This window comes from Grammomys surdaster, unplaced genomic scaffold, assembly GCF_004785775.1.
Source record: "Grammomys surdaster isolate TR1022 unplaced genomic scaffold, NIH_TR_1.0 168, whole genome shotgun sequence".
Lineage (NCBI taxonomy): Eukaryota > Metazoa > Chordata > Mammalia > Rodentia > Muridae > Grammomys > Grammomys surdaster.
Genome location: NW_021604616.1, coordinates 787,746 through 804,351, shown reverse-complemented (window position 1 = coordinate 804,351; position 16,606 = coordinate 787,746). Strand labels below are relative to the sequence as shown.

Here is a 16,606-nt window from a genome sequence, read left to right as displayed (position 1 = left end):
AGAATCAACCATTTGTATTTCAAAACATAATAAGGCCAGAAAAATCTATTTACTTTTGTATCTGTGGATATAATACTAATCACTGAACATGCACTTAAAAAATAAGAATTCAGAAAGTCCTTCTTCTTTAAGGAAGCTTAAGCACAGCATAAATCCATTAAATTCTCTGAAGCCAAACCCAGCCTCCCACTCACACAATGCAATCAAAGCAGGAAAGAAGGCTTAGAAACATGTTCTTACCAGGCAGAGAATTAGTCTGTCCAGTGTGACAATGTTATACTTCCACACCATGTCATTGAGAATTTCAATGCACTTATTGAGTTGCTGACCTCCTGCTGATGTAGAGAACTCATACACCAAGAAATCTGCAAATGTTCTCACATGGGCCACCAAGGCCCTGGCCCCAATTCTCTCTAGTACCCTAGGAGGCAAAGAGTGAGAACTGAGCTCTTGTATGGACACCACTGACTACCAAACAGACTGGCACCCACGGCTGCTGGCTTACTTGTACCCAATCTGACTAATATGATCCGTTTCCAGGAGCATTTTCCAGAGGAGACAGAGGAAGAGTGGAGGGAAGCCTTGCACAGAGAACTGCGTGATGATCTCATTTTCATCAGTCATTGACTTCCACTTCCTGTACTCTTCTTCCACGTTCTTTTTCAGATTAAAACGGCTTTCCTGGGGTACATTATTTTGCTTGAAGAACGCCTAAAAGGAAAAACAGAAATTCATGTCACTGGATACAGAAAAAAGGAACAACGGACAATCGGAGGTGAGAAACTTGGTCTGCATTTGGTTCTGGCAGAACAAGTATCTCATTGTGTATCTATGAATCTTACAAAACTAAGCGTCCTTGAGTCAGGCAGTACGAAAGCCTGACTGCTACGGGCTGGCCTAGCAACTCTATGTCTCTCTTTTTTTTTTTTTTCTTTTTTTTTTTGTTTTTGTTTTTTTGAGACAGGGTTTCTCTGTATAGTCCTGGCTGTCCTGGAACTCACTCTGTAGACCAGGCTGGCCTCTAACTGAGAAATCCGCCTGCCTCTGCCTCCCAAGCACTGGGATTAAAGGCATGCACCACCTCCACCTGGCAAGTCTCTCTTTTCTAATCCCTAAACAGAAATTCTAAGCAGGCTTGATTCAAAGTCTCTTCAGTCATTTTATGCTAATCTTTGAGAGAAGAAAAGGAAGAAAAAGAAATGTCTCCTCAGGTTACATATGCAGTATCTCCACAAGGAAAATCAGTTATGACAGGTCAGTGATTCTGATTATGGTCCCTGAGCCGCATGCTCAGTCAGTCTTCAGGCCCTACCCCAGATCTGCTCAACCAGAAGCTCAAAGGCGGGGATCTAGAATCTGTGGCCTGGCAAGCCTTATGGATGCATCTGATATGTGAGAACCAACAGTTTAGCTTCACTGAAGCCATGGAATCGATGTCTGCCACGCCATGACCTTCTCTGGGAGGACACGCGAGGTTTGCCCATACACCTTCTCTGAGAGGACACACAGGTTTGCCATTTTAGCTTTACTGAAGCCATGGAATCAATGTCCACCATGTCATGACCTTCTCTTGAGGGCACACAAGGTTTGCCCCATGACCTTCTCTGAGAGGACACATGACGAGGTTTGCCTCTTCTTTACGGGGCCGCAGGTATCATTTTGTTGTGCAGTTAAAAAAAAAAAAAATCTACACAGTCAAATCTAGTATCTCTGTGCTCTAGGAGGTTTCATTGAAGCTTATTGTCCATCTTAGTGTTAGAAAAGAATTTTTCAGGTAATGTGTTAATAACTCTTGTGAGATTCTAAAACTGTTCTTTAAAAAAAATGAAGCCATAATAATTACATTTTCAGAAACACAGTTAATCCTCAATAGAATGAGAAGAAATTCAACAGATTTTGGAAGAGAAGAATTTTCAAAAAAGAAATAGCCAATTTTCTTTAGCTATTACCAAGTCAAGAACTCCCTAGAAGGCCACAGTGACTGGAAGAAAAGATCACTGTGCATTTAATATGTAATTCAGAACCATATTACCTGCAGAGGGGCAGGAAAACAGCTGAGGGTGTGTGAAGCCCAGTTATGAGGAGTAAAGTTCATGATGGTCTGAAGGATGTCTTTACACCACGTTCCCTGGATTGAATCGGATCCTGTAAAAAAATCTAAACAAACAGACGTGAGTCAGATCTCTGTGACCACAAATATCTGCTGTCAAAGAAAGCAAAAGCAACCGTGTACACTGAAGCATTCAGGGCAGGATGCTTGCTGTTTGCTTATATTTTACTTAGGACCTACACTCTCTTCCTTTGAGAATAACTAGGAGTGACCTGGACTTTATTAGAAAATATGAGCACAATTTGTGAAGAGACAACAAAGGACTTTAGGATCTTTTTTATTTTTAATAAAGTCTTTTCTGGGCCAAGAGAATGGAACTGAAAAAGCAGATGTCGGACTACATGCCCTGTATGTCCCAAGTATAGATCTCTAAATCAGAGATGTTTACTTACAGAAATAACAGTTTAGGAAAATGTAGCTGAAATTGAAATCTAGTATCTTTTCTTTTTTTTAAACAAACAACTCTCAAAGTGAGGTCTTCTGATCTCGAACAGTTGCCGGTGTTTTTCCTCCCTTCCTTTCATTTTTGAGACAGTGTCTTGCAAAAAGTCTGGGTTTACCTCAACATTGCAATCCTCCTGCCTCAAACTCTCCAAGTGCTAGGATTACAGGCTTATGCTGCTATACCTAGTCCTTCTGTCCTTTCAAGGATTTGAGGTGTTTGTAGCTATTCAAATATCACCTGCGCAGACTGCATTTCTGAGTGGTACAGTGAAATGCAGGGCTCTCTGCACACTTCCAAGAAGGCATCAGACTACACAATTATACACCACCTGATTTAAACAAGGACAAAAGGTGCCAGTCTCGGTTAAGATCACAGCTAATGCCCTACAAGTTAAAAATATTAAAGTCATCAGAAGGGACTTTGAATATTATTACAAACAAAAGAAAATGTCTGAGCAGGTACCAAGTATCAAGTTCCCTTGATGTGGGCATTACACAATGTTCACACGCGTGTGCAAACATCATGCACTATCCCATAAATATGTAGGGTTCTTTTTATGTGTCAATTAAAAATGAATACAAATATTGCCAACGACGCTGTGAAAATGAGCACATATAGACTCCCTCTCCCTGCTTAGAGTAGCAGAATGTGCATGGCGTGCCACGGCGAGGGAGTGTGAGGGAAGGTGCTCGAATCACAGTGCTCAGGGGCAGCAGCTGCCTTTCCTCGTGGAATTTCAATTTTTGGTAGAAGAGCATCTGACAGTAAAGTCATAATAATTAACAATTTGGCAGACACTCTTGAAAATTAACAAACTCTGTTGGTTTAAGAGACACAAAGGACAGTGTCTTCTGCAGATGCTGTGTTTGATGTTTCAGGTGGAAATTAGAAACAGAAAAGTTCCTGTCCATGAGTGTGATTGTTTTCCCAGATGTAAAGATGTTCTTATGAAATTTATAGTGATGTCAACAAACACAATTTATGGAACTACAATGAGATGTGTTCACATTTGCTACAACTGCTTAACTCAGGGAATGTTTTCCAAACAACAAATTCATAAATACATTAAAAATGTACTCAATATAAAAAATAGGCCAGCAGACCACGGGATAGCAAAGTGTGACAGTCCTCAGGCACGACCAGGGTTTCACATTACAGCTCATCTTTAAGGAACTTTCCAACAACAGACAAAGGGCGTGCAGTTATCTGGAAACCCTAAGACGCCTAACCCTTTCCTCCCTCAGCTGTGTTGTGAGAGGCCATGCTTTCCTCATTGCTCTAACCGCCACAGCATCATACACTAAAGCAGATAAACGCTACAGAGCAGACCGGAGAAACCACTCATGCTCATTTACCCCAGACATTAAAGGCAACAACAAACGAAAACAAAAGCACCACTTCGCATTAGAGTTCTGTTACAGAAAATACTTTTTATATAAATGTTACTTATGCTTATGTGCTGCACTACTTTCAAATGAATGAGGACATTTTAAAACTTCTCTATTTTAATTACTAATATACTTATTTATGTATAGATAAAAATCCATAAAAATTCCAGAAAATCTTTGGGAATTTCCTTAGTCAGAATAACGGTGTCATGAGCTTCCATTTTTAGCTGATTCTGAGGAGAGACCAGAGCCACTGGCTTGCTTTTCCTGAAAGGCACCTCCTTAGCATGTGCTCTCACAGTGATCTGAGAGGAGCTGCACAATGTATGTTAACGTTCCTTGCAGGATCTCTACCTGTGACGTGGGTTGCTCTGGCTAAGGTCAGGATCAAGGCTCGGTTCAGTTCTTCAGATTCTGCGGACAGCACTGTTTTGGGATCATTGAGGAAGCGTGTGAACTGTGGCTGGACCTCTGAGCTCCCCAAGGCTGTGATGAGCCTCAGTGCAGTGCTCTCCACACTGAAAGCAGGAACACACAGTCACGTGTATGTCAGCAGATCCAATTGCAGAGTTATGAACATCTAACAACACAAGGATGGCACATTTCCCTTCTTTGATATAAATAACCTCCCTTTTTGATGCTAAATTTTACAATGTAAAGCAGCTGACCTCCATACACATTTGACAAAAGAGAGCCTGTAGGCTGGAAGAAAACCCTTCTCCTAGATAGACAGCACTTCAGTAATTACCTCAGAGTCAGTATGGTGGTTTGAATAAAAATGGCTTCCAGGGGTCCATAGGGAGTGGCACTATTAGGAGATGGGGCCTTGGAGCACATGTGGTTTCCCTGGAGGAGATGTGTGAGCAAGCGTTGGGCTTTGAGGCCTCAGAGGCTGACCTCTCAGGTCCTTCAGCACCATGTCTGCCCATATGCCACCATGCTTCCCTTTGTGATAATGGACTAAACCTCTGAACTGTAAGCCAGCACCAATTAAATGCTTTTCACTTATAAGAGTTACCATGGTCATGGTGTCTCTTCACAGCAATAGAACTCCAACTAAGAGAATCAGCATTTAGGAGGCAAAGGCAGGGGAATGAGGAATTTATATCTTGTGTTGGCTACCAAAATGAATTCGAGGTTGGCTTATGCTACATGAGACTGTGTCCCCTCTTGCATTAAGTTACAGATTTTCATCTGAAATATGTTTTCACTTAAATCAAAATTGAAATGATTCCTTTTATTGGTTTTCAAGACAGGGTTTCTCTGTATAATAGCCTTGGCTTGTCCTGGGACTCACTCTGTAGACCAGGCTGGCCTTGAACTCTCAGAGATAGATCTGTTTGCCTCTGCCTCCCATAAAATGATACTTTAACCATGACTTAAAACATATGTAAATCTAATTTCTTTTAAAATCTTGGATTCCACTGTTTCGCTGGAATTACAGTATCTTAGAAGCAGAATTTAAATGTTACAGCAAATAAGAAAAAAAAGAGGAGGGAAAGACTAAGATCTCCACTTCCATGCATGGGTGTACTAATCCCCAAGGGAGGCAGCCTGCAGGCTCCTCACTCACCACAGATGAAGCTGGTTCTGGTTGGTCTGTGCGACTGCCGCCAGTGTGTGGAGATGGCTCAGAAGCTGAACTCGGTAATGCGGCTGAATGTGGTGCATTCGGTGGCTAAACATCTCCAGCAGTGTGTGCAGGATGCCCCAGGCATGGGACTTGAAGACAGTGGGCAGGAGCTGACCTACCGGAGCCAGAATTCCAGGCATCAATTAGTAAAGGACATCCCTGTATATATCTGAAGAATATCACTCAGGATGTATGTGAAAATATGACTATAAACACAGACACACACACAAGTATATACATATTTCCACTTGTAGGGGCAAAAAATCCAGAGCCTAAATAAACACTGAGTTTATCTTTCCTTTCTAGAGTTTGGCCTATCAGGCTCAAGTTAATGTGGAAAAATAAAATGAAAGCAACCACACAAAAGTAAAACAAAAACCAACCAACCAAAACCATAAAAGCCCTTCTGATCTGCCTCACACCTCAGTTAACCTTTTGATACTTTTATAGAGTCAAGGTTTCCAACTTTTGAGTATGAGATTCATTTCTCTCTCTCTCTCTCTCTCTCTCTCTCTCTCTCTCTCTCTCAACACACACACACACACACACACACACACACACACACACACACACACACAGGCAATTGAACCCAAGGGCTCTATTACTCAGATTACTCAGGCTGGCAGTGAACTTTCACATTCAGTAATTCTCGTGCTTCTACCTCCTCAGCTGAGACAGGTGTCCACCATTCTAAATAGTAACTAAAACAGATCTACTTTTTAACACCAAAAAAGAAGAAAGAAAGAAAGAAAGAAAGAAAGAAAGAAAGAAAGAAAGAAAGAAAGAAAGGGAGAGAAAGAGAAAGGGAGGAAGGGTAGGAGGGAGGGAGGGAGGGAGGGAGGGAGGGAGGGAGGGAGGAAGAGCCAAGCCAGTCAGAGGGGCACAAAATTCCAGCACTTGGGAGGCAGAGACAAGAGGCAAGAGTTCAGGGCCAGACTCACTTACATGAGGAGTCAGAGCCCAGCCTAGACAGGACAACAGGAGACAATATCTCAAAAAAGCCAAAACTTAGACAAAAACAAAAAATCCAATGGCTTTCCTTGTTCATTCTTTCTTTCTTCCATTGAAAGAAAGTTGGATTCACTTCTGGGAAAAAGAGTTACTATGGCTAAAACTCATACTATTGGAGAAATGAATCAGAAAAGTGTTTCCAGCCACAAAGTACCTATTATTCAGAATTACTAAACACGAATACGTTGCCCTCTGCAGCGTATGACAACTCCTTCCTTCAGCCACACTCAGGCTCCCTCACAGCTGCAGTGCTGCACACAAGAACGCATGCGCAGGAGAGCACGAATCCTGCTGGGGCGTGCTGCATACAAGAACGCATGCGCAAGAGAGAACCCATCCTGGTCGGACCTTCTGAGCAGCATTCCCATTTCTTGCCATGCTCCCTCCTTCCTCAGACACTAAGGGAGGCCTGTTCTGTCCTTTGCCTCTCCACAACACCCACCATCTGTCCCAGTGCATCTGTCATCACCTGCTTTCTCCCTGTCCTGTCTCAGCAGGCTGGCCTCACGATGTCAGGGACTCGTTCCTGGCTGCATCCTCAGTACTTGGAGGGCTGCTCCTTGATTTACTGACTTGTTAATTATTAGAAAAAGCAGCAAAAACCGGGCGGTGGTAGCGCACGCCTTTAATCCCAGCACTTGGGAGGCAGAGGCAGGCAGATTTCTGAGTTCGAGGCCAGCCTGGTCTACAGAGTGAGTTCCAGGACAGCCAGGACTATACAAAGAAACCCTGTCTCAAAGAACCAAAAAGAAAAAAAAAGAAAAAAAAGGAAAAGAGAAAAAGAAAACAAGAAAAAGCAGCAAAGTTTGTCTTACTGATAAATCCTTTGATGCCCAAAGACTCTATTTCCATGTAGACCAGTAAACGGCTGTAAGTTTCTACCAGGGCTGGAGCCAGTGCGACATTGGATTTTGTATGAGCCAGTTTTATCACTCTGGTTGCAATGCTGTGAATAAGGCTGAGGAGGAAAGGAGAGGAAAATGAGAACCTGTGTCTATAAACACAGGAGTTGTCCTTCTCAGCGGCAGATACTAAGGAATCTGAAACGCAATGGTTCCACATACTTGGCTCACTTAACAAGCTGAAGTTGTACTGGAAACTTGGCAGTGAGGTCTGAACAACTGGAAACGAATGGCGTTTCTACAGGACTTTAGGGCTGGGGCACAGTAGCTGGGATATGCGCAGGGATCCTTCTGCTTAGGGCAAAGCAAGCTAATGTTTTCATACAAAGCATTAGAGCATGAGCGAGTGCTTTTAGCCAGCTTCTCCTCTCTAACAGATTACTAAGTACCTTTGAGGGCAACGTTTATTACATTCATCACAAAATTACTTAATAAATTATTGCTAAGACCCACGTGCTTGCTTCTAGCAGGGCTTTGCTCAAATTTGTCACATATGCAAGTAAAGTAACTTACGGTCTGACACAATGTGTTCCATTTGAAAACCCCCCTTTTTTAAAGATGATATAGATATATATATATATATTAGCTGTCTTCAGATACACCAGAACAGGGCCTCAGATTCCATTACAGATGGTTGAGAGTCACCATGTGGTTGGTGGGAATTGAACTCAGGACCTTTGGAAGAGCAGTCGGCGCTCTTAACTGCTGAGCCATCTCCCCAGCCACCATATGTGTTCCATTTGAAAGTATAAGCATGGCTTTTGTAGAGCTGACGCTGTATCTGGGGAGCTACAGACAAGTTTTCTTTGGCCTACACACAGTGCTGCCTTAAATTTGTGACAGTACTTAAAACTTGAGAGCACAGACATTTCTGGATTGCCTAGGTCTTCTCAAACAATCACTGTGTGCCTCCGTGTGCACTAATACCCGCTTCTCAGCAGGCTGTGCCAGGGTTCACTACAGTTCCAAGCTGGCTACCCTGGGCACTTGAGGTCTAGCGCCAACAGAAGCTTTTCTGCCTTCCAGGAAACAAACACAACTCTAAAGGCGTCCTTGTGTGTAATTCAATAAGGCAAAAGCCTTAACATTTTAAATTCTAGAACCCAGCAATTCTCCTTTCAGAAAACTGTTTAGTAAAAGCTGTTTAAGGAAAAGATAAAAGCAAATGCAACTACAGATGTCACTAGGACTGGTGTTAAGGCAACCTTCATCAACATCTCCTTAATGCAAAGGTGCCACAAAACGCTCGACGCCCAGCAATGGAGAGTGGAAACTCAAGCTTCACAAGAAACTTTGTTGTAGCAATCATCCAAAATGGTTTTGGATGAAAAATCACATGAAAAGATGTTTATTATAGGAGAAAAACAAGATATAATAGCACACTTTTGTCTACAATATATAAAATCACAAATTTACTTACTAAAAAAAGATGCAAAAATGTTTTTCCACTTTCTTGTGAAAAGGATAAAGTCACATCTGCCTCATGCTCTTCTGCATAGTCTACAGCATTTATAGCTAGCAACGTTCATTTTTGAAAAGAAATCATTCTTAAATGCACAGACCATACACACACATGCCTACCTATAATCACAAAACCGTACCAGATGCTTTCCTATCAATTCCCAGATAAAGAAAACGAACACACCTCATCTTGGCATGCACTGTCAGTGAATCCAGGAGGTTCATTGGTAAGGGAGTTACTGATGCTGAGGCCAAACAGCTTGTTCCAGGGAGAGGCACTCTCATAATTCCATTTCCATAAATAGTTTCTACCAGAGCTCCCATAGGTAATGTAAAACACTCTGAATTTGTGGAATATGCATTACACAGCAGAGCGATCTTATAGTCATTCATCTGTAAACTTTTATTTCTCAGACTCTGCTGTAGGAACCTAAAGTATCACATTTAAACAGAAAAACACAAATAACATCCATGAAGTTAATTTGCATCTTAGTAATTTCAATCACGTAATTGCTAGTGCTATCTTTATTCTTAGAGACACTACAGTTTCTGATGAAATACATAGTGAGTATACATATTAACACTTAGGTAGTACTGCAGATGGAACTTCATCCTAAGTTAACAATTAATGGATATTTGTCAAATATATACACTATGCACAATGCACTATTTTAGGCTAAATTTCAGAGAATGAATAACACAAATCAATGAAAAATATTTCCTTTTTTTTTTTACATTTTTTCTTTACTGTTGATAGTTTAATACATGTTTTCAATGTGTTGTAATTATATCTATACCAATTATCCACTGGTATCCTCCATTTCCTTCTGAACTTTTTCTTTGTGTTATGGTCTCCCTATGGTTATACTTTGAAAAACACTAGCCCTCTACCCAGCATTCATTGACAGTCATCTGTTCCTCATGAAGGACTATGGCTGCAGAGGCATCTTCTCTATGCACAATGAATAGTTTGCAGAATTATTCTTCTACAGATGTCTACAGCTACTTTGTGTTCATTGTTGAAATATCTGGATGACAATGCTTCATGAAGCTCTTCCTCAGACTCCATTGTTTAAATTCTTTCTGCCCTCTCCTCTGATGCTCTCTGGGGACTCTCCTTGGAGAATATGGTAATATGGTAATATAAATGTGCCATTTAAGATTTGCTACTGAGAAGTCACATATTGTCAGTGCTTTGAACAGATATTATTGTCCTTAAGGCAAACTACTCTAGTGGCCATGTGAAAAGGCCCTGGAACAGGACAGTGGTGAAGAAAGGCTAACTAGGAGAGAGCTTCTGTTGTTTAGGCTTGGAGTCAGAAAGAATGACCAGAGATGTGTCTCTGGGAATGAGGAGAACGTACAAATCCAAAAGTATTAGGAAACGGTCAAGGGGACTTTCTGCTTGAGGGTATGACATGAAAATTCCAGCTATATTTGAAATAATATGAGTTAAAAGACTTCTTCAAGCCAGCACTTGAGTGTATTTCATAGTTACTGAGCACATTTAATGAGGTAACATATGTAAAGTACCTAGCACAATGCCTTACACATGCTAAGTATTCAATTAAGTTAGCTGCTATTACTCCATCCACAGCTGCTCACTGCTGGAGAAAGTCACACAACCCAGTATATTGGTTCTACTTTAAATTCATGGCTACCAGGCTAAAGTGGGCTCTCAACAGAGTTCGTTCCTTCGATTATTGTGCCTACTATTTTGAATCTTTTCCTATTCTCCTAGGTCTCCTTGCCACAGTCCATCCTTTGACATTCAGCATATCATCAGGCATTAGACTACAGCAAGACGCAGGCCATCATAAACGTCTCCCTCAACAGTTCACAAAAGAGTCCATATGTTTGAGTATCTATGCCTCAAGTGTTGTTCCTCACCTGCTGTTAGAAGTGGGCTGTCGAAGGCTAGTACTGTGGAGAGCATGACCACTTCTGGAACATTTGTGATCAATCCTACACTTGTCTTTTTAACCTCTTTATCTCTGGGGAAGAGAAATTAAAAGCAAAAGCTCTTGCTTCCTGGGCTTGTATTCTAGCTCTGTCACTTATCATCTGTGAGACACTGGACAGGCCTTTCAAAACTTCTGCTCCCCAGTGCTGTGAAGTAGGGATAATAAAAGCACCATCTTACAGGGATGCTGTGAGGCTTCAATGGTATTATGCATATAAGTGCTTACCCAGTGCCCAGCATGTGTTAGCTAATCTCATCATCTAGTATTTCTCCAGTATTTCTATTAGCATTTCTATATTCTCAAGTGTCTTCTATCAAAAAGAAGAAAATGCCCCTGTGGATTCCACATGCTCTCTTTTTTTTTTTTTACTGGATATTTTATTTACATTTCAGATGTTATTCTCTTACACCATTTCCCCCCACACCCACCCAGGAACCTGCTATTCCATACCCCCTCCTCCTGCTTCTATAAGGATGTGCCACCACCCACCCTCCCAGTCCTACCTCCCCACCCTTGACTTCCCCCACACTTGACATCCAACCTTCATGGGACCAAGGATCTCCTCTCCCACCTATGCCCAACAAGTCTATCATCCCCTACATAAACAGCTGGAGCCATGGGTCCCTCCCTATGTGCTCCCAGGCTGGTGGTTTAGACCGTGGGAGCTCTGGTTGGTTGGTATTGTTGCTCTCCTCATGGGGCTGCAAACCCTTTCAGCTCCTTCAGTCTAACTCCTCCATTGGGAAATCCTTGATCAGTTCAATGGTTAGCTGTGAGCATCCACCTTTGAATATGTCAGACTCTGGAGGACCTCTAAGGAGACAGCTATATCAGGCTCCTGTCAGCATGCACTTTCTGACTTCCACATCACTGTCTGTCTTTGGTGACTGCACAAGGGATGGATACCCAGGTGGAATGGTCTCAAGACCACCCTTCCTTCAGTTTCTGTCCCACACTTTGTCTCCCTATTTGCTCTCTTGAGTATTTTGTTACTCCTTCTAAGAAGGACCGAAGCACCCACACTTAGTCTTCCTTCTTCACGAGATTCATGTAGTCTGTGAGTTGAATCTTGGGTATTTCAAGCTTCTGGGCTAATATGGAATTATCAGTGAGTGAATACCATGTGTGTTCTTTTGTGATTGGGTTACCTCACTCAGGATGATATTTTCTAGTTCCATCTATTTACCTAAGAATTTCTCGAATTCATTGTTTTTAATGGCTGAATAATATTCCATTGTGTAAATGTATCACATTTTTTGTATCCATTCCTCTGTTGAAAGACATCTGGGTTCTTTTCAGCTTCTGGCTATTATAAATAAGGCTGCTATGAACATAGTGGAGCATATGTCCTTGTTATATGTTGGAGCATCTTCTGGGTATATGTCCAGGAGTGGTATATCTGGGTCCTCAGGTAATGCTATGTTCAATTATCTGAGGAACTGCCAGACTGATTTTCAGAGTGATTGTACCAGCTTGCAATCCCAACAATGGAGGAGTGTTCCTCTTTCTCCACATCCTCGACAACACCTACCATCACCTGAATTTTTTATCTTAGGCATTCTGACTGGTGTGAGGTGGAATCTCAGAGTTATTTTGATTTGCATTTCCCTGATGACTAAGGATATTGAACATTTCTTTAGATGCTTCTCGGCCATTCGAGTTTCCTCAGTTGAGAATTCTTTGTTTTAGCTCTGTACACCATTTTTTAATAGGGTTATTTGGTTGTCTGGAGTCTAATTTCTTGAGTTCTCTGTATATATTGGATATTAGCCCTCTATCTGATGTGGGATTGCTAAAGATCTTTTCCCAATCTGTTGGTTGCCATTTTGTCCTTTGTCTTACAGAAACTTTGCAATTTTATGAGGTCCCATTTGTCAAATTTTGATCTTAGAGCATAAGCCATTGGTGTTCTGTTCAGGAACTTTTCTCCTGTGTCCAAGTATTCAAGGTTCTTCCTTACTTTCTCTTCTATTAGTTTCAGTGTATCTGGTTTTATGTGGAGGTCCTTTATCCACTTGGACTTGAGCTTTGTACAAGGAGATAAGAATGGATCGATTTGCATTCTTCTACATGTTGTCCTCCAGTTGAACCAGCACCATTTGTTGAAAATGCTGTCCTTTTTCCACTGGACAGTTTTAGCTCCTTTATCAAAGATCAAGTGACCATAGGTGTGTGGGTTTATTTCTGGGTCTTCAATTCTATTCCATTGATCTTCCTGCCTGTCTCTGTACCAATACCATGCAGTTCTCATCACTATTGCTCTGTGGTACAGCTTGAGGTCAGGGATGGTGATTCCTCCAGAATTTCTTTTATTGTTGAGAATAGTTTTTGCTATCCTGGGTTTTTTTGTTATTCCAAATGAATTTGAGAATTGCTCTTTCTAACTCTGTGAATTGGGATTTTGATGGAGATTGCACTGAATCTGTAGATTGCTTTCGGCAAGATGGCCATTTTTACTATATTAATCCTGCCAATCCATGAGCATGGGAGATTTTACATGTTCTGAGATCTTCGATTTCTTTCTTCAGAGACTTGAAGTTCTTGTCATATAGATCTTTCACTTGCTTGGTTAAATTCACACCAAAGTATTTTATATTATTTGCGACTATTGTGAAGGGTGTCATTTCCCTAATTTCTTTTTCAGTCTGTTTATCTTTCATGTAGAGGAAGGCTACTGATTTGTTTGAGTTGATTTTATAACCAGCCACTTTGCTGAAGTTGTTTATCAGGTTTAGAAGTTCTCTGGTGGAAGTTTTGGGGTCACTTAAGTATACTACCATATCACCTGCAAATAGTGATATTTTGACTTCTTCCTTTCCTATTTGTATCCCTTTGACTTCTTTTTGTTGCCTAATTGCTCTAGCTAGGACTTCTAGTACAATATTGAATAGGTAGGGAGATAGCGGGTAGCCTTGTCTAGTCCCTAATTTTAGTGGGATTGCTTCAAGTTTCTCTCCATTTAGTTTGATGTTGGCTACTGGTTTGGTGTATATTGCTGTTACTATGTTTAAGTAGGGGCCTTGAATTCCTGATCTTTCCAAGACTTTTACCATAAAGGGATGTTGAATTTTGTCAAATGCTTTCTCAGCATCCAGTGAGATGATCATGTGGTTTTTTTCTTTGAGTTAGTTTATATAGTGGATTACATTGATGGATTCCAAATACTGAACCAATCCTGCATTCCTGGGATAAAGCCTACTTGATCATGGTGGATGATGTGTTCTTGGATTCGGTTTTCGAGAATTTTATTGAGTATTTTTGCATCGATATTCATAGGGGAGATTGGTCTGAAGTTCTCTTTCTTTGTTGGATCTTTGTGAGGTTTAGGTATGAGAGTGATTGTGGCTTCATAGAACAAATTGGGTCGTGTTCTTTCTGTTTCTATTGTGTGGAATAGTTTGAAGAGTATTGGTATTAAGTCTTCCTTGAAGGTCTGATAGAATTCTGCACTAAAACCATCTGGTCCTGAGGTTTTTTTTGGTGGGGAGACTTTTAATGATTGCTGCTATTTCTTTAGGGGTTATGGGACTATTCAGATGTTTTATTTGCTCCAGATTTAATGTTGGTACGAGGTATCTATCTAGAAAGTTGTCCATTTCATGCAGATTTTCCAGTTTTGTTGAGTATAGGGTTTTGTAGTAGGATCTGATGGTTTTTTCAATTTCCTCAGTTTCCATTGTTATGTCTCCCTTTTCTGTTCTGATTTTATTAATTTGGATACTGTCTCTGTGCCCTTTGGTTAGTCTGGCTAAGGGTTTATCTATCTTGTTGATTTTCTCAAAGAACCAGCTCCTGGTTTGTTGATACTTTGCATAGTTTTTTCTGTTGTTGTTGTTTTTACTTGGTTGATTTCAGCCCTGAGTTTGATTATTTCCTGCTGTCTACTCCTCTTGGGTGTATTTGCTCCTTTTTGTTCTAGAGCTTTCAGATGTGGTGTCAAGTTGCTAGTGTATGCTCTCTCCAGATGAAAAATATATCTATTTATTATCTGCTTAAATAACAAATGCCTTCATTATTGGTTTTACAATGAAAAGATGATTGTGGGTATTTCACAAAATAAAAGCCCCCAACATGGCCCTCACCATGGATAAGCCCTATGAAGAGATCTGGTAGTCCTAGAAGAGAAGTCTAGCTACTTCCTAACACCATGACTGATGAGCAGTTCTCTCTAAGAAGGTATCTTCTCTGAGTCATCACAGCTTTGTGGCACACACAAGAAACATGCCAGGCACACCAGCTCCCTCTCTTTGGCCATCCCAGGGAGTGAAAGATGCCTAAATCAGATCATGCCCAAATCATGAGCACTTGGAAAAACCTGAAATATTCTCATGTTGGTAAGAGATAAGATACTTTAAGTTATAATTTAAAGGTGTAATACATTCAAAACCAGAATTAGTCTTGAAAATGGAAAGATACCCAAGCATCTGAAAAAGCTCTCAAGTGTTTTCTGAGGTTGCCCTTGGCCAGTTTGTTTACTGTAACATATATATTAACTATCAGCCTACTGGGCTGTGTGGGAGACATCAAACATCACACAAATACTGAAGTCAATACTGGTCTATAAGCCACCATTAATGAAAGAAGACAATTAAGCTCTGCGTTACAACTTACTCATGGTGCAGCTTCAGGGAGTGGGGTATTGGGATCTGGAGCTCGGAGTCATCATTTTGAGCTTTTCTATTAAGATGAATCCAAATACAAGTCATTGCAAAGGCATGTGTTGACTGTGGTTTGTTAATATCAGGAACTGGGATACACTGGAAAATAGTAATTAGCTTCCATATGAATGAGAATTAAATAAGCATGTGTAGCTCAGAAATCCTTTATGGTCTAACTCTTTAAAATTCCTAGCTTAGTTTAGCTCCAATCGCTCTTTGACTATTCAACATTACAATGAGAGACCTTACAGCATAAAATCTTTAAGAAGATGTTCTTGTTGGCAAGCTTCTACCTGTTAACAAAATAAAAGATGCTTAGCCAAGGTTTCCCTATCACAGAACTAATAAACAAAAATTGTTTTAAAGTTTAATTTTGAAAAATTAAATATATCCCAAAATCATAACAAATTGTGATAAATTCTGTAATTCTCACAAATGTATTTCAACTTTTAACACACAAATAAAAACACAACTGCACATGTTAATGTGGTTCATCTAATGTATATATTGTGTGATTTAATTTTAAAAGTAAAATACAATCTTAAAGGTATAGAAAGACTAGGAAAATATGAGAATCATGAATTATAGATAGCTGGAATCTACTTTAAAATGGCAGCCATCAAAAGCACCAATTATGCTTCTCTCAACCACATTATTATAACAGAAAACTGGGTTGGGGCACCATGAGACCCAGACAACAAACAAAAACTAGGTACTAACACATACTTATTTCTTGACCAGTTGGTGATTTGTACAGATCAAAAGAGCGTTACGACATTTTAAAGCTATACAGCTACTTAGAATACACAGGAAGAGTTTTCTACAAATACTCAAACTGTGACTTCGGATAGATGCTAGAAATAACCTTGTTCAATTTTACATACAAGAAAACAAACATTGAAAGAGACTGAATGCACACCCCACCAATCAGAGTGAGCCACAGAATAGCCAAAAAAACCCACTATGATCCAGTCCTCTTTCCACAGAATGCACACAAACTGGACAAGCTTCATCGTTCTGCTAAGCACTCAGGG

The 16,606-nt window shown here is 40.6% G+C and overlaps 1 protein-coding gene across 4 annotated transcripts in view; it reads right to left on the bottom strand.

Moving 5' to 3' along the window:
• Positions 1–16,606, bottom strand: part of Med23 (mediator complex subunit 23) — a 51,427-nt gene that overhangs the window by 13,044 nt on the left and 21,777 nt on the right. For all 4 annotated transcript variants that reach the window (XM_028766494.1, XM_028766496.1, XM_028766495.1 and 1 more), the window contains 8 exons: positions 15,526–15,671; positions 9,135–9,380; positions 7,403–7,545; positions 5,517–5,691; positions 4,298–4,461; positions 2,033–2,157; positions 506–711; positions 241–421 (listed from right to left, as the gene is read on the bottom strand). In XM_028766494.1, coding sequence (XP_028622327.1) covers positions 241–421; positions 506–711; positions 2,033–2,157; positions 4,298–4,461; positions 5,517–5,691; positions 7,403–7,545; positions 9,135–9,380; positions 15,526–15,671 — 1,386 coding nt within the window. The remainder of the gene's footprint in view (positions 1–240; positions 422–505; positions 712–2,032; positions 2,158–4,297; positions 4,462–5,516; positions 5,692–7,402; positions 7,546–9,134; positions 9,381–15,525; positions 15,672–16,606) is intronic.